The sequence below is a fragment of the Anopheles ziemanni genome, chromosome 2 (assembly GCF_943734765.1).
Source record: "Anopheles ziemanni chromosome 2, idAnoZiCoDA_A2_x.2, whole genome shotgun sequence".
Classification (NCBI taxonomy): Eukaryota; Metazoa; Arthropoda; class Insecta; order Diptera; family Culicidae; genus Anopheles; species Anopheles ziemanni.
This window is the reverse complement of record NC_080705.1, coordinates 39,039,334-39,065,276: the sequence shown is the minus strand read 5'-3', so window position 1 is coordinate 39,065,276 and position 25,943 is coordinate 39,039,334. Positions and strand designations below refer to the sequence as shown.

The 25,943-nt window shown below is 46.4% G+C and overlaps 1 protein-coding gene across 1 annotated transcript in view; it reads right to left on the bottom strand.

The window, feature by feature from the left end:
• Positions 1–24,988, bottom strand: part of LOC131282081 (phospholipid-transporting ATPase VD) — a 32,340-nt gene extending 7,352 nt beyond the window's left edge. The window contains exons 1-3 of the mRNA XM_058311476.1: positions 23,862–24,988; positions 262–442; positions 2–181 (exon numbers count right to left, since the gene is read on the bottom strand). Coding sequence (XP_058167459.1) covers positions 2–181; positions 262–442; positions 23,862–24,937 — 1,437 coding nt within the window. The 5' untranslated portion in view covers positions 24,938–24,988. The remainder of the gene's footprint in view (position 1; positions 182–261; positions 443–23,861) is intronic.
• Between the last annotated feature and the right edge of the window lie 955 nt (positions 24,989–25,943).

Here is a 25,943-nt window from a genome sequence, read left to right as displayed (position 1 = left end):
CCTTGAGACGGCTTTCCCTTAGCAGTAGACAATCCGTCGAAACCGGAACGCGCTCGCCCGAGGGATGAATCACCGCACCATGGAAGCGGTAAATCTTCGTCGACGGCGCGTCCACCTCGATGCGGCTGGTGAACTTGTTCGGTGCGAAGATGTGCTGCTTCTCCACGAATCCACGTACCACCTGCGAACGGGGCGGACATTAGTTGAAGTGAAGGTTCGCATTCGAACCGTTTGGACGTATGCATTATTCGGCACACTCACCTGCCGTCGCTTCAGGTTGGTTTCGCCGTCCAGGTCGCATGTGTCGATGTAGCAGACGCCGTGTGGGTCGCTGGACTTGAGCAGCAGTATGTCGGCCGGGACGGTCTCGTTGTTGGAGAGGTGCACCAGATCGCCGACGCGTACATCCTGCCAGAGGACCTTCTTGTACCGCTCCGATTCGCTGAAAAGAATGCGAAAAAGAAAGTTACACGTTAGACATCATTATCGTACAATGACATCGACGGACCTCTCCCGGCGACCGGAGGAGATGGTTTATTCTCATCACGTTCCCGGGGTGTGAACAGTGTGGCGCGAATTTTCCTTTCCTATCCGACGACAAACAACCAAACCGGAACGTTGTGTCGTGAGGATTTTTTGTGGTGACCAACACAGAATGTGTTAATAGATTAATTCATACGGTCAAAAGTTCACAACTACATTCCGTCCCAGCGCTGGACGCGATCGGTCCACGACGTATCAGCGCGTAAGGCGAGGGCACGCCTCGAACTACAGTTAGGAATGTTTACAATATCTTCCGCCTGTTCGATAATCATAATTCAAGTCGCGGGGCGATATACCCAACTTAGGAGGGGACTGGCGTCGTCGTCGTCGTCGTCACCATCGTCGTGCTCGGTTTGCGAGTTAGAATTTCAAGCACGTACTGTGTGTCGGGCTGTTCGCCTCTGAGTGTCAAATGGGTCAACTACAATGTCTTTACGAGTTCTTGGTTCAATCAATCACGGCCTTTATCTGGGCCAGTTCTGGATCGTTGTTCTGCTGCTGTTATCGAGTTTTGAGTTTTCGAAAACGTTAAAAGGGACGCGAGCGAACTTGCAGTTATTGATCACGTGCCGAAAGCGTTGCTGACATTCATATGAGATTTTTCCACCGCACACTACACTACAAAGTAAGATAAAGAATCGAACTTTATATTGATAACACGTTCGCATTCGTTTATATTTTAATGGCTTCGTGATATATTAGCAACCACCAGCAAGTGTAACGGGGATTAATTTTCATTTTTCTCATACAAAACAACGGTGCTATTGATGGGGTCGAGAACGTAATCATTTCGATCGCCACTACTGGGGCACGAAACGCTTTAATTATTCGTTTTATTGAAGAATGATGTTTTCGGAAACCCGCCTCTTTGCCCGCCAAACCATGCCGTTGGCATTTTCCGAAACGTATGCGACGACGTATGAAATGTATCCATTATTATTTAACCATCTATTACTCGACGTTCCCTCCCATGGTCACCCAAAATTGTCCCCTCCTGCCGTCGTGATCTTTCCTGCGCCGAACAAGAACCGACCGTTACAATAAGACCTTGCCCGCCCGAATAATGCCACCCTTCCATTCTCCATTCGAGCATGATAGATGTTTTCCTTCGATTACTTATTCAATCATTTACCCACCGGTTCGCCCATCGTGCAGCAGGGGCCGCCGCCTGCTGCCTGTCGGAGTATCGCCATCAATAATGCATTCATCCTCGCTGGCGCGGATTTATTTGCCCTCTTGCCGACCGAACGGGCAGACGGACCCTGAACCGGGTCGGACCGACCGACCACCGTTTGCAATGCATTCCAGGTGCCTGGGTGACATGTGTGGATGGATCCACGGCATGACGCGAGATGCAGAACAACAGGAACGACTATGACCGTGTGGGAAATTCCGCTAGATGTCAGGTTGGTATGTAACTACTGTGGGTTATACCAAAAAAACGGGACGATCACGTAGTGCCCTATTAGCGAAAGTAGCGTGCCAGGACACGGTCAGATCGATACCAATGAAAGTTGCATACCGTTTATGATGGGAAATCATCAAACGAGACGCGGGGGAAAAAATTGTAGCGAATGGATTCTTTCACATTTCACAGGCAGACCCTTGAAATGTCAAGTGCCGCAGCGAACCGGGAAAACACTTGAAACTGGTACGCCTTTTGCATCGAGTGAAACTAATGGAAGCAATGTTTTCTATGCTCCACTCAAATAATCATAAATAGGGTAAGAGAAAAAGTAATAGAAATGTTAGTGGAGAAAATGCTAAACCAACTGTTTTCGTCGTTACAAATGATTGCTACAATCAGTGTGAGGTCTCACGAATTTATCAAAGTATATAGAAAACGGCTGTAAGATACAATTTCAATGTTTAAAACCCAAATTCATTTTTGATCTCAATTTAATGGCACGGGATGAATAAAATAGACTTCTATTGCACACTGTGCTGGACAATTTATAGACCAATCGATGTTTTGCTCAACATTTTGCGTAACAAAAGATGTATCATCAACTCTAATTGTCACTAACAATTTTTTTCCAAGTTTGACGATTGCCAATTTTAAACTATCAAATGGTTTATTAACTACAATGAATAGAGATTTTTTTCAAATACTTAATAAACATACATAAAACGCTTCGTAAATTGGTTACAAATTTGTCATTTTACACATGCGCTTGATTACGAAAACACTGACGCTTATCCTTTTTGGTAAACATGGCGACAAAACTTGTTTTTACAATTCCATTGTAAAGTGAAATAAGTAAGAGTTTATCATCTCATAAACCGGTGGTTATGGATTCAGCAAAACTAATAACATGTTCAATTCAATCAAAACTAAGGACAAGCAAAATGCGGAACGAAACAAATAAATGTATGTTGCCAAATAACTACATTACAAAGAAGTGAAAAGCGGACAACAACAAATCGAACAAATCGCCACGACATTTCCCGCAATTGAAGATCGAACCGCACCGAATCAATAACATACTCGCGGCCAATTTGGCCGTCCCATCGGTGGCAGTGCGCCACTACATCTCGCTGCATTGGCTGCTCAATCTGGCCTCTGACATTGGCACGGTTGCGCGCCGGCATCGTTCACGGAAGAAGAAAGTGAACGAGGCGCGTGTGGAAAAGTTCAATGTAAACCGCGTGGCGATGGTGCCGCTTCCGCGCACGAAAAAGAAAACAACCCCCCGGCAACATGATGATTGCCATCGCTCGTCGGCCACACAACACACCATCCACCAACGCCGATCGCGTGGCTTCTCCTGGACGCATGCCAGCCTGGGTTCGCCCGCGTTCCGTGGTTCTGCGGTCGCCATTTGATTGATATTTACTGGTGTGACACCGAGTTTGAGTGAGCTTTCGGTTGGCTCGACAATTCTGCCTTCGCGGGTACGCTCCATTTTTCCAGCGGACAAATTACCGTCGCAAGCATGCCAGCTTTCCCCACCCCTTCCGGTGTACCCCCATCCCCGCCAGGCGTACACGACCGTGAGCAGTAGTGCACCAACAGGAATTTAATATCCAGCTGCACGGAAAGGTGTTCTTCAACGCGGACGATAGCCTCCCGCCGGCCGTTCCAAGGTTTATGCTTATATGTGCGCGACCGCCATGCACATGCCAGGGCAAGCTCGGTCTCAATGTTCCCTCGTGCCCGCCCGTCTCATCGGCCCATACCGGGGTCGCTGAATCATTGAAGTTCAATATGGAGTGCTGCTTATTCTGACGTACGGTGCGCGCAAATGCCAGGAAGCAATTGAACATAGGTCGTGGACACACTACATACAACATGGTCACGATGCGGAAGGTTCAAGATTACAAGATTAAGTGTGTAGCAGAGGAAGGTGTAGAAGTTTCCAGTGTTTTGGTTAGCATAAAAAATTACTGTGTTTCGTATGTGTTATTTTGTAATATAATAAACAAACAGTACAATGAAATACACCGAGAATAAATTTAAATCGAAAAGAAATGTGGATCATCCCATTCCTATTTTCAAAACGCTATAACTTCATTATTTTTGAAGATTTTACCAATCTGTAAACTGTTACTTTTTAGATTATTTGTTGACTATCTTTTGGCGTTTTTGGGTTTTCGATGCATTTCTTCATCATTCTGGCTAGTAGCTCGGTGTAAAGCAAATGGTTGAAATTGTGTTTATTCAGCTTTTATTTATTCAAAATCTATAATGTAGGTGTGCGTTAGAAAGTTAGTATGTTGAGGAAAATTTCAAAACTAAAATCAAATTTTTATAATTATAAATGACGCCATAAATTAACCACAAAGATCGAAAACAATGCCACTTCCCATAGTAACGTGTAGTTAAAATCCGTTAATTCAAGGTCAATTTGTGGCGTCATTTGTAATCTGAAAAATATGAAATTATTTTTAAAAATTGATCTAATATGTAAGCATTATAGCGCACACTTTTTTTTTGAATCTAAATGATACATTTTGAAAAAAAATAAAAGTTAAAAAGAATTAAAATTCGATTCGCATCGATCAAAAATAAATCAAAAAATTAAAAACGCCAAAAGATAGTGAACAAATATACTAAAAAGTAACAATTTACCGATATAAAAATTTTCAAAAATAGTGAAGTTATAGCGTTTTCAAAATAGGGATCAAAATGACCCCTAAAAAGCATTCGGGCAAGCTTCCAAATCAATGTCTTCTAGTGTTAACGCCTTTTTTCTTAATTGGTTGAAGTAAGTGTTCATCGCATTAATTGTAACATCTTCTTTCTTTAGAAACGCGTTTAGAAACTGACTTATGGTTTGTTTTTCTAACTGATGCACTTTAACAACAAGGACTAACTAGAGTTTAACTCAATTTGGATTCTCAAGGGAATTTATACGTGTTTTTTATCACTCGTAATGACGACTGTCGAACAATGTCAACGTTTACCGTAAATAATAAAAATGAGTTATAATTATCGAGCAAATCGAACTGCTCGTTGCCCATCACCAGCCTCATGGTAAACACACAAACAATTTTTCGAACGATCAAGAGAAAGGTGAAATTATTTGTATGTCAGTGTGCTTAAGCATGCAGATGATGAATGGTGCGTAATGGCGGCGGGAACCATTTACTTTCACTGGCCCACGCTGACCGGCTGACTGACTCGGCGAGTCGGTATGTGTGCCGCGAGTGTATGTATGTGACTTCCGCACATTGCCATTGCCGGAACATTATGCTCACGTGACGGAGGACGCTGGTTGGAGTCGCTGAGCATAGCCCATCATATAAGCAAGGGAAGGAAAAGAGAAAAAAAACCCGATGCCCTCGCTAGGTTTCCCCACCCATCCGCGGACACTGGCACACCAACAACGCTCGGTCATGGTCATCCATCGTCGGGTCCGCACTGCTGCGGTGTCGTGAAGGTAATTCGCTTTGCCGAACCAAAGCAGGGGGCTCTCCTCACATGCCGAGCGGGCGGGACACGGAACGGGGGGACGGTCCGGTAGGGCCCTTCTCTGGGCGCAAAATCAACGAAAGCCAAGTGGTGACAAACGCGAGTCACGCAATGGCAGAAAAAAATGCTGCAGCTCAAGCCCTGGCCAGTCGTTAGGTTTTCGGTGCAACAACGCGCACATTTCCTACTCGATTCGGGCCCCTCCACCCCCCCAGGTAGGTAGTGTGTGTACGTTCACTTCCGGGAGCCGTTGTGCGAAACGAATTGAAGGCGGCCGCGGACCGACCTTGAACCGTGGCAGTAGTTAGTAAGCAACCGGGAAAGGAGAGGAAGGTCCGGTACCAGTATGGTCGCGATGAAACGAAACGAAGCAGCAAAACTGAACGAAAAAGAAAACGAGACCACAAAAACAGGTTTTTAGCCATCGATTCGAGCCGCCAGTGCAAGTCTCGGTTCTGTGTGTGTGTGTCTGTATGCCGCCTTCGATATGCACTTCCAATGCCGCCCAAGTTCAGTTCCGGCAATGTGGCTCGGCAGAGAGGGGTTGGGGCCCTGGCCTGGGGGAGGGCACTAATTGGTGCGGATATTGGAGTGATTCGGTCACGTGTGCTCGTGCCCAGCGTAAACGCTGATCCTTTTTTCCGCCCTACACGTTCGCTCACGCATGTGACACGATGCCAAAACGGTGGATGACGAACGGTCGGCAAAGCCTTATCCACCACATGGGGGTAACTTTACATTGTTCATGCCGTGTTTAGCCCTGCTCACAATCGCAATTCGACCACAAAGTATCCATGTGTGTCTCTTTGTTGCTTTCTTGTTTGCTTCTTCTTCTTCTTCTTGGCGTAACGACCTCTTGGTCATGCCTGCCCGTTAAGGGCTTACGAGACTTGTTTCCCTGTTGTACGTGGATAGTCAGTCCTCTCGTACAGGGGAGGGTCCGGTCTCGGTTGGGATTCGAACCCTTGCCGTCGAGGTGCTGAGCCTCGGCGCTCATGGGCCGATTTTCTAACCGGCGCTACCGCTCGGCTGTCGCGGACCCCCCCCCCGCGGCTGTGTTTCTTGTTTGCGTTTAACTTGATTTGGGAAGAAAAATGTTTACAAAATGTTTACTTCAATCGATAGGATCAGAATGATTTTGCAAATATGCAAAAATATAAAGAAATATACAAACACCGGAAGGAACTAGTGAAGACCCCCGAATACGTCATGAGTTTAAATTGTTGGAATGTAAAATGATTCATTCTCGCTGATTATCCTATAAACCATTCAAATGTTATATTTTCCTGTTTTTCATATACCATAATCTTTGGCGAAATTAAACTTAGCCTAAGTTTATTTTTGAATATTAAAAATAGGGGAAAAGTAAAAGAAACTAAATTTTCAACAATCCCGATAAAAAAGAAAACCGTCGCTTCCTTACTATCGATATTTTTCATTTCATATGTTTATTTTTTGCTGCAGATGAACTACGGAGTAAGATTGAACGAGATTAAAATGGAAAATATAGAAACATTTTTTGATGTTTCAAATACAGTATTATACTAGTTTAACACATTAACATCCTAAAATGTAAATGTTTAATTACGTTTAGTTCGAAAACATTTGTTTCAATTTGCAAACCGAAAGTCGAATATAATGTTGGATAGATTGAGTTTTATCTGCCCCGAAAAATACTAAAAAACAGCCAGCTAAAAGCCCAGTACTAAAAAAAAAATCGTTGCCCTGATCTGAAAAAAAATATAAAATATAACCGCAAACTGCCCATAATTTTTCCAGGATTAGTATGAAAATAAATTATCATAAAATGTATGTAGTTAACAAATGTATGAAACAGTTGCACTGCTAGCAACAAAACCACCCTTTCTTAGACCTAACCCACCGGAGAAGCGATGTGAATATTAACCGCCGTAAAAATACAATCTCCGGCTCGCCCACACATCGCGTCTGTTTGACTTATGACCGATCAGTCATTTAGCGTTAACTACCACCGTTCCGCACTGTCGATGGATGGAGGATAAGTATAAGACGACGGACACGGCAGTTGATGACACGTCGTCGCTCGTTCGAAGCAAACCTGCATTCCGTCATGTATACGTCAATACTCAGTGTGTTCTGAATCCGCGACCGACGGAGATAACACGCCAACACGTAAGCATTTGTGCCAGATGGTTACAGTACTCGATCCAGGGAAAACATGGACAACCAGTGATGCAACGGAGGGGCATCTTCGATTAATTCATTTTCCTTTGAATGAATGCCTTTGAGTAGAAAAACAACTTGGCGGGAGTTGTTCCCAAACTGAAATGAATTTGTTCAAAACCTCCGGCGAAGCAAACCGATATTGATTTAACGTGAAGATGTTACGAAAGCTAGGAAACTCCAGTTGCGCGAAGCACCGAGACGTGGCCTATCGAGTGGGAGTGCCGCCTGCTTCGGCCACGGACGACAATATTTTCCTCCATACTCATCGATGCGCAAACCGTTTATCTTCCACCTTTCCGATGTGGAGGAGGAAAGACACGTCGTTGCTGCCGTCGAACGGCGATGATGTTGGTGAAGCATCGTTTACTCCACAAGCCTACACACTTTGTTGTTATGATTATTGCCGTGCTCGCTGCTGCTGCTGCTCGCCACACCTTCCGCGTCCGGCCCGGGAAAGCCAACGGAGGGCCGTGGCGCGGCACACCACAAATGACTTCTTTTATAATTTGTTATACTGTAAACAAATGATCTAACCACCACCGCACCTCGGAGCATTAAGACAATTTCCGTCCAAACATTGTTCCCGTTTCCCGCTGAGCTAAGCGGGTCGTCGGCAAGATAGTCGTGGAATTTCCCAACTTATAGGAAGCGAGCGGTAACGAGATCGACATGGCGGTGAAAGGATGAATCGGCCACACATTGGCTCTCTTGTGGGGAGTTGCCGTGGGACAACAACGGTGAAGAAGTGCGGCCGACCGGACGCAATCGAACGGTATGAATCCACACCCCCAAGAGAGCTAGTTGCTACCGAGTTGACATGAGTCGGACGTTGGGGTGGGAAATCCCACCCATGCGCAATGTTCCGCCCGGTGAAGGAAGCAAACGGACACATTTATTCATCACAATGCACCGCAAACCAGGCGCAATAAGTCGCTTCGGCGACGTTAGGAAGAAGTTAGCCACGAGGCGACACTAAAATGCCCACGTAGCGTTTCTTATGTCACACTCGGGAAGCAAGGCGTTCGTCAGAAAATCCGGAAGAAGTTTTGCCTCCATGAAAATGACGATGAGATCGATTCGTTGCCAACGTAACACACTCTCGTATCGTGCATTTCAGTTGCGGAGCAAGTAACATTACGACCGGACAACAAGAGATTACACCGAACAAGATAAGGAAAAGGGAAATGCACATCGTTATTGGCCATTAGCAATAATTTCGATGCAATGCCCCTTGATTGGCCCCGTGCCGTAGACAATCGAAATCGACGTTCCTTATCGGCTAAGGAAATTGAAATCGCAAATCGGAACCGAAGTCGAACCGCACTGTGACCGCGAGAGTCAATTCCCAAACACACCAATTACTTTAAACGATTACAACGATGATGATTGTGGTGATGATGATGATGGGTGGGTCCGGTAATGCCCAGATTGCGATGCTCGCGCACCAGGTCAAGGTTCGGAGAAATGCTTCGTTTGAGTTTGCTGCCGGTATCCGGCCGCTCGGACTGTTCATTGATAATTGTGGCACTTATCGCATTTATTATTCAGCCCTTCCCGAACGCGCAGGGACCCACCCGTCCCACGTTCGACCCACCATGGAAGGAAAGCTATGAATCGGCCCATGATTACTTTTCAAAGTCAAGTTTTTCAATGGAAGTTCCCGTCCCGAGCGTGCTGTGAAGGTGGCGTAATCACGTAGACGCATCGGAACCATTGGGCATGTATGTAAATAGTAATTTGCTTCAAGACCAAAGTTTTATGTCGTTAAACAAACGGATAAATAATTTAGTTGAAAAACTAATATTACAGAAGTGAAGGGAGGGTAAAGAATATTACATAAGCTGCTTCTTACAGATTGCGAATGAAGATGCTTTAACAGCTTCTCTAAAACAAGTTCGAATATGCAATTGTTACGAAAACAAAACTATTTTTTTACGAAAATTGCAAAATTTTAAAATAAAAATACTATTTCGTTTTAACGAATCAACCAGTTCTAAAAGTTCTGTGCAATTATAGTCTTTTCAATACTACTTACTACTTTCAAATAATCAGATTATGCATATTTTATTTTCGATTTTAATTGCCTTAATAATGTCTCTTAAACAACAAGTGGATATCAATTTAATAAAAAAAAAGCATAGTGATTATTTTGATGTATTAACTGTAAAAAATCATTTCAAGGGACTATTCAAATTGCACATTCTTCAAGCGAAAAATGTGGGTTTAATATAGGCTATCCAGTAAAAAAGGTGTCCAGAATTTATAGTGTTAAAATAACCAATCGGAAAATTTACGAAAAGAAAGTAAATTTCGAAACCAAGACCAGTTGTTCGAATCAGTATCTAACTGTCTGTCCTATTCCGAGAACCGGATGTTCGAGATTTACGTTCGTGATTCGATGTTTGGTATTACCAAATAAGAATTCGATAATTATCAAGGTGTATGTAAAGTGTATAAAGGTGTTCCACTGAATGTTCTGAATAAACCTTTGACGACGTTTCGATAATTAGATTTGATTGTTATTATTACTTTTGGAGCGATGATTGGTTCGTGCGTGCGATCTACGCACATTACAGGGAGGGTAGTATCATTTTATATAAATTTTATCACGAAACTCTAGTAATAACAAACGATTTTTTCACATTTAACGTAAAAATCTGTAATGACCATGTGATTTTGACAACTGCCAACGAGCTTTGTCGACTCGAATCGAATGTTATAATACCAATCCAATCTCGATTCGAGGCGAGCGCTCGCGTTCGATACAGTTTCGAAACGTATAATAGCTCTGTGTATCTGACCAAGGGAGAACTAGTGGAAGTCAGGGCGTTCGCACATAAGAAGAAGTATAACTATGAATTTTATAACCACAATACCCAACCTTACACTGTATGTAAGAACTTTTTATCCATATACACTAAAAATCAAAACGCCAAAATCACGAAGAATCATATCAGATATCGCGTGAATATTCATTCTTTGCTGAACTGAAAAAAAACCTTTGCTAAGCGTCCACAGGACTACGCACGGTCGCGTGCTTTTTTCATAGGAAACTGTTTGACTTTATTTGCCTATCGAATAATGGTCGGAGGTGGAGCAAAACGACAACAAGTGAGAACACGCCGCTGATTAAAGTAAGCCTCCGAGCCGGCGACATCACGTGCGACCCACCGCGGTGATAGGCAGCAACGATCCTCCTCCCCCCGAACGTACACGTTTTTGGCACATTCACCCTTATTGACACGCTGATTAGCACGCGCTGACCGCCATCGCCAGATCGACCGACATCCGGTCCGCGACGGCCACGTTCACCGCCAGACAGTAGCGCGATCGGCCGATCAGCAGGTCGTAGCCGACGTCGAGCTCGGTGCTCATGTTGACCAGCTGCTGCAGGATGGTGCTCATGATGCCGAACGTACGGCTGAAGTACTGTCGGAACGAGAAAGTCAGAGGTCAGAGAATGGGAACCATTGGGGGATCGGGCGTCCCAGTCACCTACCGCAGTGAGGTACCTGTCGGCCTGAAGCCGAGCGCTGACCGGGCTAGAGTTGGACAGGCCACTGATGGCATTGTTCAGCTGCTGGAAGTACTGCAGGACGTCGTTCTGGACGTCTCTGACCGTGCCCGTGGCGGCGATAGACGGAGCGGAGTGGTCGTACTCGCCGCTAGACACGCATGCCGAGAAGGCGTTACGCAGTAGGTTGCTGAAGTCGTTGGTGAACCGGTTGAGGGCCTGCCCGATGCAGGACACCTTGGCGCTGTCGGTGGACCGTTGGAGGAGAATCTGCAGCGACTGGGTGACGGCACTGGAACCGATCTGGAGCGCGGTGCCGAGACTGGCCAGCGGATTGTCGGTGGCATTATCGCGTGCCAGCTCGATCCGGCGCTCCACCTTGCGCGTCTGCTCCGTGACGTTGCGCTGGTAGTCCTCGTACATGCCTCCCTTGGTGTAGTCGGCCGCCGAACCGCCCAGGTACAGGTCGGTGAATTCGCTCAGCCGGCGGGTGAACTGGGTTGCGGCCGTACCAATCGTCGACAGCATTTCGATGGACGCCGAGTGGAACGTCTTTCCCAGATCGTTGTAGCGCGTGTACACCGACGTGAGTGCACCGTCCGCGCTTTGGAACGCCTGGTCGGTGCTGCTGAGGAACTGCGTCTGCTTCTCGCTCACCGCCCGGTACCCACCGGCGACGCTGGTGATGAAGGGCAGTACGACCGTCTCCTGGTAGCGCGCCATCCCGGCCACTCCCTGCGCGAACGTGTTGATCTGATCTTTCGAGACGGCGTTGTAGAACGTGGCCTGGGAAATGCGGGTGGCAGTGAATTGCTTCACAGCCGGGGCAAGTACATCCCTGTAGAACGTGCCCATCGCGGCCAGAATTAGCGTCACGTTGGAGAAGTCGGGCAGGGCAGTCGGGTTGAGCTGCCGCAACCAGACCCCGAACCGTACCTCGAACGATGCATCACCGAACGCCGTCAGTGGGGCTTGCAGATTATCAAATAGCACGGTCAGGTTGCCACTGTTGGCATTGGTGGCCGTGTTGAGCGCGTTCGCGATCGCTATTAGGCCGTTGTAGGTTTGTGGGACGGAGGTGACCAGCGCCGTGGCACCATTCTGCAGCTGCCGCGTGGCGTAGGACAGATCCTGTACGCTGGTCACCGCGCCAATAATCTGTTGCGCAACGGCCACCAGTTTCGAGCAAGCGTTCGTTATTATCGTCGCCTCGGGAACGTTCGGCGTGACCTCCACTCCGAACAGCGCATCGCAGCCCCTGAAAGAGGACGTCACCTAAGGGACAATCAGTTTCCCGAAGGGTAACCCAACAGATTTGGCAACGAAATGGCAGTGGCAAGGTGGCTCAAGAAGCAGAAGTTCCGGCCCATCGGATCGGGAATGGTTTGTTGAGGTACATTGCAAAACGTAGTTCACTATTTATAATCGGACATTTGAAATGAACGCCTTAACCAAGTGATTCGCTTAAGAAGACTCATTCTTTTATAATTCTTTACCCTTTAAGTTATTACTATGATTGCCCATCGACTAGCTTCTTAAATAACCAGAACATATGCCTTCATTGATCATGGACAGGGAATTCTGGGAATTTGAGGCATATATAAAAACTTATAACATTTAAAAACCACGACTCGTGGGATAGAAGATCCAGTTTTAGATACAAAACGAATAGTTTGAAACATACGGCCTGATTTTTTTTAACATATAATGGAACCACACTAACTTTCCAGTGGTTCTATGTCTACTTCCGAAGGAGTTGAACTCAATTCTGACGCTTTCCTAATGGCTTTTCAGACCAAATATCTCGATTTCTAACGCAAATATCTAAACAATAGTGTCGAGGTTCGAAGGGCCAATCAATAAATGGAATACATTTACTTATCCCTCTTAAAGAATTGTCATGGACTATCTGGGAGTGTATGTATGCGAGAAGATCGAGCTCTTTAGAAAGTAAGGATTTGATCGGTTCATCCTAATATTACACGTATATACAATTAAGTAGTATAGGAGCCTCGAATACAAATTACGGTATCACTTCATATATTACTTCCGTTGCTCTTTTACGCTGAGCGCAAGGCCTGGATATTAATCGCACGAACATTTTTAGGACCGACAATCGCCACACCACGCCACATGCCGCCACATCGTATCACCAGATCTCTACCGTCTGCCTACTTACAAGCACCGATGCCACAATCAGAGAGAATTTTAACAACCTCATTTTCGTCGCACAACTTCTCGACTAAAGCCCCCCGGGAGGACGTCGCTAGATGGGACCTGCCACGAAAGGCGCCACAAAACGAGGTTGCTTTCCTCTTCTTCATCTTGGGTCGTCTTCGGCGCATTACCTGGCCAGCTGAGAAAACAATTCTGACGCGATGGAACGGAACCGTACCCGAAACCCGCGGCCGAAACACACAAAAGAAAAACATTATCCGATGTCGTAAGTGTGACACTTTTTCCTTGGCCTGCAGTTAAAACAGACAGCGGCAGTGTGTATTGCCTTGGCCCAACCAGTACCCAACCGCTACGTTGGCGTCTGCCGAACGGGCGATAGGCGATTTAGTAGTGGAAAACGATCGATCCCGAACGGAACTAACGAATAGAGACGGTGCTGCTACTGCTGTGTCGTCCGGCGTTGTAATTTATTATTCGACGTGTTTTTGGTGCAAACGGTATGAATTTTCTTCTTCCCCGGTGGAAGCCGCTCGGCGGGTTGGCGCTCGTGTGCCAGTTATTGATGTCCCTGCAGGTAAGGCGCAGGGGATTAGGGAAAGCTTTCTTGCTTTCCTGCCCAAAATGTCACATCGGGTGACATTTAAATTTGGCAAACCGTGGTCTTAACGTGTCCTCCCCCGGTTTTTCCCTTGTAGCCCGGTAGCTGTTCACCCTTTTTCGGCCTCTCGGTGCAGGGTGGCTTCCAGACGGAAGGGGACATTACCGTGTCGGCCAAGGCGGTGGGGTTGGCACTGGAACCGTCGCGGCAACCATTGGACAGCTTCTCCAACCGACTTCCCTTTACCATCGCCGCGCAAAACGTGACGGCCGGAGCCGTTCTGCAGCTGTACGGTGTGTTGGTGTCGCGTGTGGCGGCCTTCACCGATCGGATCGGCTGGGCTGCCGGAAACACTACCGACCCGCCGGCGGACGTCTTCGGGAAGCTGGGTGTGGCGTATGTGCAGGCTGTCAGTGCCCTCGGAGCGAACTCCATAGCGGCGAACGCCACGGACCTGATCACCTCGTTCTCGCCAGCGATCGGCGCTCAGCTGAGTGACTCGCGCAACTCCATGCTGACCATCTTGGGCGACATCAACGGGACGCTCGTGACGTTCCAGCGTGCCATCGCCAACGGGTTCTCCACGCCACTGACCGCGATGGCAGTGTTCGAAAAGCTGACCAAGTTCCAGATCGCCACCATCGTCGGAGCTCTCGATGCACTCCAGAGCGAGGTGAAGGTGACGGCAGGGAAACTGCTCGAGACGGCGGACACGCTGACCGACGCCGATGCGCTGATGGCGTCCTACGTCGCCAGTCTGTCGCAAGCGTTCAACAACATCGACGGTAGCCTGACGAACCTGTACTCCACGCTGACGCGAGTAACGGCCGACTTTAACCGGAAATTCGGTGAATCGAAGTCCACCGTCACTAACGCTGTACGAGCGTTCAACGCAAAGCTTGCCACGTACACCGACGACGTGATCGGTGCCGGGGCGGCCAACATCCGGGCGATCACCGAACCATTCGGAGCGCAATTCTCCGCTACGTACGATATCCTGCAGCCGAACGTCGACGAGCGGCTGCCGCTGGTCGTGAACACCGCCACCGATACGGTGCTGAACGAGGCGCAGAACCAGCTCTTCATCACCTACCGCGTGCTGGACAACGTGATGCGCCGCATCCCGACCGTTCCCACCCAGGGGCGCTCCTGTGCCATCGAGCACATCAGCCCGTACGTACAGCTGCTCGCTTCCAACTTGGCGCCGGCACTGGGAGGCTGCATTTCCAGTACCGGCGGTCAGGTGGAATCGGTTCTGCGCGCCCTGCAGCAGTCGATCGAGGCGCTGGTGAAGGACCGGCTCGCCTACGTCAAGCTCTGGAACGATGCGCTGTACGGTGTCACCAGTACCAGCGAGGTCAGCGCGAGACGCTTCGCTTTCGCCAAGCTTTCCGCCGTGAGTACCGATGAGTTCTGCCTCAATTCAGAATCTATTTCATGTAGCTTTTTCTTGTACCTCTCTGCAGAAAACGTCTAGCCAAGAGCTCGACACCCTGCAACCGGCCCTCGCCAGCTCGTTCTCGACGTACGCCCAGCTCGTATCGAACCTGAATGCTGTCCTGAACCGTTCCCAGCTCTGCGTGACACTGAAAGGGGCGGAGCTGTCTGCGCAATTGGTAACGGCCGAGGCAAACTTCAACACCTGCCTGAAGAGTTAGATTGCGATTTGGGTCGCGCGTATTATCCTCCCGAGAGGCAGAGTTACCTAGGTGGATTTAAACGAAAGCGCTTGGTGGAGTGACGAGACGAGAGCGTTTAGATAAATAATGAGTTAAATCAAACTCATTAAACTTTTATCAGAATATTGCTGACATAAACAAACAAATTGTAAACCATGCAAAGATTTTTTTTCGGTAATAAATAAAAGGGTCACTGTACTGATTCTGTACCACATATGTGTTGTTCTTTAAAGAACATTTTGCCTTAACCTAAAATGGAACATAAAATATCATTGGAAAAGACAGGAAACCATCAAATTTGTAAATCTGTGTCCAATTCCAACGCAATCGTGTATTTTATATTTAATAGCTCAATTGATGTGCAGTATGTAAAGTAGTGCGTACTAAATATGAATGAGTGAAAGAGTCGTATCTTACCGTAGAATTATTGATTTAAATCCTAACGTATAGTTTTTTCTATTTGTTTTTTTGTATGCTTTTGTTATTTGTTAGTTTGAATTTTTACAGAGCGTAACAGTAGTCCTAAATGACCACCATAATGCTATACCTTACACCTATACCTTACAAATAACCTCTTATCCTCCTATCCATATTTGAGATTCGAATATCTTCTTGGAAATCTCTGTAAGGACTAGCAACTATTTTACCCCCTCAATCACTCTTTTGGGTTTCGAAATCCCATAAAGGATTTAAATCTCTGCGACGACTAATAACTAATTTTACACGTAGTAAATCACAAAAGAGTGACTTAAAGATTCGAATCTAAAAAGAGTCGTAATTCTCATCACTAATATAAAGCCTTATGGCGTGACTACATTAGGCGTACCATACCAAACACTTGGTACGGTCTAGCTACAGCGTACCATACCAACTGCAACCAAGAACTTCTGGGTTGGCTGACGATGGTGTGCTCGACTTTTCATATTGGTAAGAACTTGTCGAGCAGTTATCAGTTAATTTGCGAAGAGCATCTCCAAAAAGTTAATTGATAGAAAAAATAGTATATTTTAGAATCATGATGGAATTTAAAACTGTTATTATTATTTTTTCATACTATAATATTGATGAAACATGACAATTTTACTCCATGGATGAAAATAATGCGCTGCAACTGTCGTTCAAACCAGGTGTTAACAAACAAAAATACTCGTTCTCTTTTCATCGTTTTTCTTCTTTTATAATAATTGATACGATGAATTTGCTTAAAATTTCTACCCGCTCTGTTGGTCATAGTTCTTAAAATCCAACAACTATTTCGTTTTGAAAGAAGTTATACGGCATTCAATCCGTTGATACAATTATTCTCATCTCTTCTAATGTGTTAAAACGAATCTTATTGTTTTTATTTGCCTGTAATCACCATCTGTAACCATAAACTGCTGGATTCAGTTTGAATATATAAGGTGAGCAGGACAAATCATATGGTTAGAGTAAGAAGTTTTGTGACTACACTTGCATTGCTCAATTCTGACAGAAAAATCGGTTTTTGACACCTGGACCGTACCAGTTTTTTGGTATGGTACGCTTAATGTAGTCACACCATTATAATTGCTTTAAAATGATTGTAAACATCATACATTGTTTTGATACGCCACGTCATCAGTGCAAAAATGCAACCGTTGTAGCCGAAACTCAGCAGCATGGTAAAAAACAATTACCTCTAGATTACAACCAATGGGCATTACATTTGATGTTTCAGATAACATATTTGATATCTGTTTCCCGTTTTGATAAGATGGTTTTTTTACATATATGCGATTATTTGAAAAAAAAAAACAAGGAAATGTTAATCTTTTTAACCAACTCACATTGACATTCTAAAAATGTAACATAGTAGAACTGAAATTTTCCAAAAGGTTCAGGGTCAGAGAAAGTATAAAAAAGTGTATGAAGAAAGCGAAATTATCCTCGCTTTTTATGATAGTTGCAACACGGAACAAATACACTAGATTGTTTTATTGTTCAATAACTTTAAATTCTCCTTTCTTACCCCAACTGTTTTACACCTTCTTCAAATCAGTTTATCTTAAGCCTTTTAGCGGAAAATGTGTACTAATTCTCATGCTATCCCGCGCATACCGATAATCTCGTGAAATAAATCATGCTGCTATATTTAAGCCAACCTTAACCCCAACCCCACCCCCTTAACGGGTCAGCCTAAAGCAGGTGCCGGATATGAAACAGAGGGGTTTTTCAACAACATCGGCTCATTGGTACCAATTTTGTCTAATCGCCCGATAAAACGAGCCCAGGGTTGCGCTGATAACGCGCGACGTGTACGGATTCGGGCAATCCCGAGCCTCCTTCCACCCGCTTGTGGATCGTTGGTGACAATCCGAATCGGTGTGCGATGGTCCGATGGAAGTAAAAATAAGGCAATGCAATAAAAGGCTCGACCGGCAAAATTGCATTTTCATGCTTTTGTGTTCGGCAGCGCACCAACCAACCAACTTGTCGTGGCCACGTTAACACGACACGGTGAAGCTGATTTGCGCTCGATGATAACACGGCCAGGGCTGCCGCGGGGGTGTTGGGGTGGGGGTGAAGCTGGAGGTTCAGGGCCGGGAAGAGGGTACTTTCCGGAATCGAATTCCACCCCCGGTCGACTTCAAGTGTCCATCAAATTCTGTTTGCTGCTATCGGTCAATATCAAGCCGTGTTGTTTTGCCCGCCTTTCCTGTCGGGCAACCCGTTCCTCCGTCCCCTTTCCTTCCCTCCGCAAGGTTTGTCCATTCTGGATCGATAACGCGCGTCCACGAAGAAGTAATATATCATTCTAGGGTATGTTGTCCCGTGAGGGGATTCGAATGTGGCCGAGCAAAGCAAACCTTCCCTGCTATTCCTCGCACGGCTTGGCTTGACTTTGGCCAGTTAGCTTGACTTTGGCATACGACACACACGACCACGTCCGCTTTCGTCCGGTACGTGGAGAAGCGGGTCCAAAAATCTAGTTTAAAGCTCGATGTTTACTTGCCTCCACCGGTTGCGCTCGGCCAGCACTCTGCGCGAACGTGGCACAATCCGTGGCGAGTAAAGGTCACGCGTGTGACGGGGAAAAATGGCCACAAATTTGCACCGTCCGGCACAACTGGCCAAGAAGTATAAATAATAACAATGTCGCCTCGCGTAACGCGGTCGCAAAGGCAATGTCAATAGGGAAAACATGGCGCGAAACTAACTGCTCTTTTTTTTTGTGCTGCGTCGTTACGCAACGTTGTGGGCAGTTTGTTCTTATTTTGCTGCTGCTTTTTCGGTTTCGTCCATCTGTCGGCTGACACTTGCAGAGATTCACACTTCCCGACCAAAGCCGGCGGTCGAAAAATGGCGGATGTGCCAACCACCAGCTCTCGTCGTCGTGTCAGAACGGAAAACGGTGGCGGGAAAATGAGCAAACGCTAATTATGGTGCGCGGATGGTTTCTGCCATATGAGTCGTGACCCCCTTCTTCCGCGGGCCCGAGGCATTCATATGGTGATTGCGCGGCATTAGCGTTCTATTTGTGAAACGTCCCCTTTCGTCACACGCAAGTGTTTCAATTGGCACAAAACGTTTTCATTTTCATTTCGCAACCCAGCGCCGACTTGAAAGAATCCACGAGCCAAGGAGGGAGGGCTGGACCGAGGAAAACACAGACGATGGCCAGGAGCGAAGGGGTTGAAAATCTCTTTCCAGCAATCGATAATCCAAACCTACTTTTCTTGCAAATGGACACGACAAAAACCACTTGGAGCATGAAAAATCCTTTCGTCGTTCACGCTTTCCTTCTACACAACATAATGAAAAAAAACACCAGAAAACAGCGCATACTCATTTATTATTTATGCCGCTGCCCCGCTGGCCAATAAAACCGAGGTCGTCGACACGTGAGCACCCTCTGAAGCGGACCAGGACCAAAAAGGATGACAGTGCCGGAATGGCAAATTAAAAAATTTCTAATACATGTCTTACGAACGTGACGGCTATGTTTTGGGCACCGTTTTGTGTTGTTTTCAAACTCTTTGAACTTCAATCCCTTGTATCGTAGAACTGCATATTTATAGGTAACCGCAAACATTATAATTTTCAACGTAAACAATTTTTCTTACGATCACTGGAAATTTGGTGTATGTCGTGTAAAATGCATAGTCTTTATAAAGCGAATAATTTTAGGACAAATTGCAAACTTTATCAAGTTAAAAATGCGACAATTGGTTTAAAGTTGATTGATGGAACACCGTTTGAACAAAATTTAAGAGCGGCCATATATCAATTAATATTGCTTTATGTGCTGCTCTAAGTGCTATTAAGTGCTTCCAGTTCGGCATAACATGAACCCTACAAACAACTGGTGATATGTATCATCTTAAGTGTGTGTTATCAAATCGGCGTTGTAGAATTATTTGCTTTACAAAATTTGTTGTATATAGTCACCGATATCTATAATTAATCCTCTTTGTTGTTTCATATTGCAATGTCGCTGAACATATCATGAAAAATATTTCTTGTCAACCTTTTGATGAAAACAAATCATTTCACCCGACTTTATTTCAAACAATTGGCAATCTATCCATTGCACCCTGTTTTTTAGCATGTTTAGTTTATTGTTTGTTCTGATTTTCTTTTAGTTAGTTTTCTTCTCTACTATGTATAATAAACAACAGTTATACGTAGCGTTATGTTATGTTCCAAAGGAAATGCACTTTTGCAAATCATAAATGTGTTAAGCGTGTCAATGTTAGCTGATTAACGAGCATAGCACGTTGCTGTGGGAATATCCACATTTGCACGCTTTTATCAAGTGTTTGATTTGACGCAATTCCGTTGCGATGAGTAAGGCGCAAACAATCTCTAATTATGTAGCAGAATGGGCGGAACAGCGCTGCGCAGCCAGCGTCAACCCAAGCACGGCTTGCAACGACGTGTGTGCAGCGGAACAATTCCCTTTCCACTCGGCCACGACACGGGCGTGACTGGGACAGGCTTTCCGATGTACCAGCCCCGGTTGTATATGCTGCACTCGATGCATCACCATGTGTTTCTTTGTGTGCAGTGCTTATGATAATTTGTCTTCGCTATCAGCGACCCATACGTCCAACCGAACCACGTGGACACGTGGACATGCCACGGCCAAAACGCGACCCAAGCACTCGAGACCGCTCAAAGGAGGGGGGGGCTCCCCAAGACGTGACGTCTTCTAGTGTTGAGGTGGCGCGGCAGAGTAGTGGAGCTAAAACAACTTGTCCAAACAACTCGGTTTTGAAAGTGGCAACGAACGACGTTGGAGCGAATGAGAGAGAGTTCAGAAACAATAATACAACATAACATCATCATCATCACCACCAGCATACGAATATGCCGCAGACATACATACAAACACTGGCAGGCACTCGACGGCTGTCGATGACGCGCTATCGGCTCGAACTAAGTGTTCAGTTTGGCAATGGACCACTCTAGAGACGGCGTTTTAGCACATGGCATTTAAACAGCTGCGAGCCCGTTCGCAAGGGATTTTTCTGTCCGATAAAATGCGGCCACCACGGCTTTGGCTGCGGGCAAACTCTCATGGGCAAGTTTTGCTGGCCCCTTCGCAACATTGGCTCGACATCGCGTCCACCAGCGATATGTCACGTGTTTGCCAATAAAACATCCATACGAGCAGGAGTGTAGGGGAAGGTGGTAGGGGAAGCTGAAGGTTGAGCCTGTTCAAGACGGTCTCGAAGGGCACCCGAAGAACGACATTAGGAAAAACTTTCAAAATGCTTTTTGTTTGACACTTTGGTAGTGCTCATAAGATACGCCAACATGACTTTATTCTTTACAGCAATCGACTTCTTCTAAACCCTTCACACTCGCAGTTCTACGGCGGGATTGAAAAGTGCCGGTGGCCTATTTCCAGGATCTATTAATGACTCATGTTTGATGAACTGTGAAATGAAGAGTAAGTACCGTCTAACTATAGTCCACAACAAATCAATCACGGCTACTGATTCACACGCAAATTACTTCGAAGAAAGAAACCAACGTTACCGCTTACGTGTCTTCAGTAACAAAGAACATTGCTGCACTTAGATGCCCAAAAGCGTTTTAAGTAATTGAACATTATGAAATTATATAAACGCAAGTACATCAAGCTAAAGTTGGTTTAATCTATCTATGGTAGAAGAATCTTCGGCAAATTAAAATAAACTTTGGAGGGTCCGCGACAGCCGAGCCGAGGTAGCGTCGAATCCCAGACCGTACCCTCCCTTGTACGTCTCGTAAGCCACTAACAGGCAGGCATGACCAATGAAGGCCGTTACGTCAAGAAAAAAAAGCCTAAACTTTGCGCTATCTTAAGCCTTTTCTAACATTACTTGATTAAAGAAATAAGCAATCAAATGAAGTTGATAACTTATAAAAGTTACTAACATAATATTTGTTTTCATTTTACTTCAAAACGTAATATTTGTTTTGTTATGCATTCCTAGCCTTTTCCGCGCTGGCTTTTTTTTAAAGGAAATAGATAATTTAAAAACTAGTGCCCTAGTGCCAGAACTTATCGAGAACTGTTTTTCGTTTCGGTCTTGTGCTCTTTCAAGATCAATTGAAATTTTGAACGATCACGAATCGGTTCTTTTAGGGTTCTCTCTTCATTTTTGTTCACGTTCCAGACCATTTTTACTCGTACCATTATATCACGAGCTTCCATTTTGATTAGATGGAAGTAATATTTTATTCGAGTTAAAAAGCCTGAGTGAAAAAAACATTACATTTAGAACCCAAGCAGCGGGGCGTAATTTAACTATCCGTAATTTTTAGGAGATCATAACCATCTCTGGTCGTAGGATAAGTAAACTAGCTCATTAGTTCAATTAACGATAATATTCGGTGAGAACATGACTTTCATTCATTCGTTTAAATTTCAGTTGTATGAAAGTTTCAAAACTCAGTACATGCATACAAGACTCACAACAAATTAACGTTAACTGTTAAACTGGCAATGATGAGCGGGTACACAAACTGTGAAGAATTGTAAATGAGCTATATTATTTCATCTCTAACATTAATACTAATACTCATTTAGCGTCGTCAATCTTGCGAGGAAACTTAAATCACAATCAATAAATTGTTTATTTCGTTTAACGATCATTTTAAATGGTTTAATACTGTTGACTGATTTCAAAGCTGTATGTTGAGCATGTTGTCAAACAAATTTCATTGCTGTGAAATAAATTTCTAGCTCTGCTTGTTTATTGTAATAAATTGCTGGTTTATTTTGCACTTAAACATGCTAAGCTGGGTTTCACATGAGTGAAATGAACGATTAACAGATGCTGCTAAGTGAAAGTTGCAATCGTTTGAAATCCGTTTAACATAAAACAACCTGTCGTTATAAGTTGGCCATTGAAAATTATGATTTGTCCTTAGAGCATCCTTTATCAAATAAATTAGTAAGAAGAAAGTCAAAATGCGATGCACAACCACATTACACAATTTATCTAACCTTGTGACGCCTGTGTGTTGGGAGAAAAATCACGCCTTTCTTGGCAGCATTTTCTTGTGCTAAGTGTGGTGTGAAATTGTGAAAATCAGTCGCTCGAAGCAAAGGCGCGAGGAAATGCTGTTGGCAGCAATGTTTGTAAACACATTCGTTTCATCCCGATTTTCCGGACCACAGTTAACCGGCTGGAGAAATAAACACGGGTTTTCGCAAATCCGGAACTCCGTGTTCGGTCGTTTACAGCGCGTAACTCATTCGTTACCGTTCTTATCGCGGCACGATTAAAGAGAGTGGTAAAACGCTTTGAAAATAATACGACACGGCAGAGAGTCCCCGCAAATAAGAAATTTATTTACCACAGCCGCAACTAATCGGGACGGACCCCAGAGGGAGCACGCGGGGACGTGCGCGACGATAAAACATTGATTACCCGCATGCGATTCCTGGTGTTGAGAGAGAGACCCAGTCCCGACGCTGGTATCGAAGCGCAGGCTTAGCGGCGTAAATTTGCGCACTTGATTTCGGGTCCCCGAAAGTAAAAAAGCGACACCCAACAAGCCGATGATGATACGGGAGAAAAAGACGTTCGAATGACGTGCGCTGGAAAGCAGGAAGTCAGTGATGTTGTGAAGCGGTAACGATAAAATAACCCATTTTATAGACTTCCATATCGTTCGCTCCAGCTTCGCCAGCGGCCACTTATCGTTTCTTATCGAGACGAGCGCGCTGTGGGCAAGGGGGAAACCGATCACGGTTCGAAGCAAACTTACCCGTTGTAGACGCGGCAGGTGGAGTTGTTGATCCGCTTGTCGGACGCCTTGCGCCGCCGGTCCTCGAACAGGTCCTTGATGGCGGTGACGCCGAGCACGAACAGCACCGGTATCATGGCGATCTCCTTGCCGAACGCGTTGATCTGCGGGAACCAGTTCAGCAGCACGATGAAGATGAAGTACAGGTTCGCGATCCGGTGGAACTGCTCGAGCAGATTCTTCGGAACGAACGACAGCAGCGTGTACTTGGTGGTGCGGATCTTGTTGCCGCACAGTCGCCCGTTCGGGTGGTCCCGCTTGGGGGTCTTCGGGGGGACGGTGTGGTTCGGTACCACTATCCGGTAGCCCCGGTCCTCGAGCTTGGCGCTGGCCGTGCGGCAGTAGACCAGCCGCTTCCACCAGGGCGGTTTGTTCGCCCGGCGCAGCGTGTAGATCGACTCGGAGCGGGACGCCTGGCGGGAGTGGCCCTTGATCGAGCCGGCCGACAGTGGTGCGGCCGTGTCGCGCGGCTCCGGCTGCTCCTTGTGGCCCGGCGGAAGGATAAAGTCCGTCTTCGAGCCGACGCGACTGTGTCCGCGCGTCGCCGCCGAAGGTGCGTCCATGATTTGGCCCTGGGAGAGGGCCCGCTGGTGACCACCCTTGACGGCTGACTTGAGGGCCGACGGGCGTCCGGCCGCCCCGCCGCTACCCACCATTCCTCCGAGCGAGCCCTCGCCGTGGCTGACGGAACGGGAATGGCCACCGCCGGTCGTTCGCGGGTACTCCAGCAATATCCGACCGGTCGTTGTGGAGTTCGTCGAGCCGACCGTCGGCCCCCCGCCGATCAGCTGCGCCGCCTGCACCGCCTGGGAGACCGTGGTCCCTCCACCCGCCGCCGTTCCCAGCTGGGACGAGGAGCCCGGAAACACGTACGTCGTATGGCCACCGTGCGCCTCCAGCGGGTGACTCCGGTGCGGGGTGGCGGAAACCGGCGCGGGATGGAGCGGATGATTATGGAAGCCGGTGCCGAGACCGCCCCCACCGTCGCCCGCCGGCGCCACATCCTTCGATAGCTCTAGCTCCTTCGCTTGCGTCATTGCTGCTGCTGCTTCCTCCTCCGGCGACGAAAAGCACCATTTAGATGAACCCTGAGAAAGAAGAACACTTTCACTTTCGCTCGCCCGAACGCACGCACGCACGCACGCACGCACGCCCTTTAATCGTGGCCCGCCCTCCGCATATAACGATGCGTCATCGAGGTTTCGCCGTTACAACAGCACCGCACCACTTTGCTTTCCCCACAACTGGGAACGGGGTACAACCCTTGGAGTTGGTGCCCACCGCCGCTCTTTTTTTATTCGCCTTTTTTTCCTACCACTCACTGCGGCCAAACGAGCACACTTCGCATTTCGCCCCGCAATGGCGTAATATGATAAATCGGGAAAAACCACCCACGGATCACAGGGCGGCCCTTTTCACCGCACGATAGCGACGATAACCCGGTCACACTTTACACACTCGCAAAGGGGGCTCTACCTCGCCTCGGTACCTTGGTAATCTCAATTGGTAAGCTGCATCAACGGCATTGTTGTGCCACGTGGGACGTCACTGGCTGATTGATACCTTTCCTGCTAACCTGTGAACCCGCTTTCCCGCGATCGCTGCAAAGGAAGAAGAAGAGATACGTAAACATTAAAAAGCGTGCAAGTGCTTATGAAGTACCGACGCACGGTTGGCGTGCGGCGAGACATTAGAAGCATCAACTACTTCCAATCGAAATTAAAGAGGGGTTTAATATCGCCGCCGAAGGCGTTGAAATCATCCACGAAAGGTGTAGTTACTCGTAAATGACAGCGTTATGCGATTTTCTGCTTTGCTTTGACGTGATTTAACAATATTCGTTGAGCGTTTGACGATCTGGCCACGATCAAATGATACTAACATTTGAAATTGAGAAAACGACAAAAGACTTGGAAAACATTGCATTTTTCGGTAAAAGGGTAAATGAGGCCCCGGTCTGGATTCCCGTCTTCCTACTGGCTCATATTTACACCTAACCATTTCATACCATTTGGCATATCGTCCTGACCCTACGAAATATCT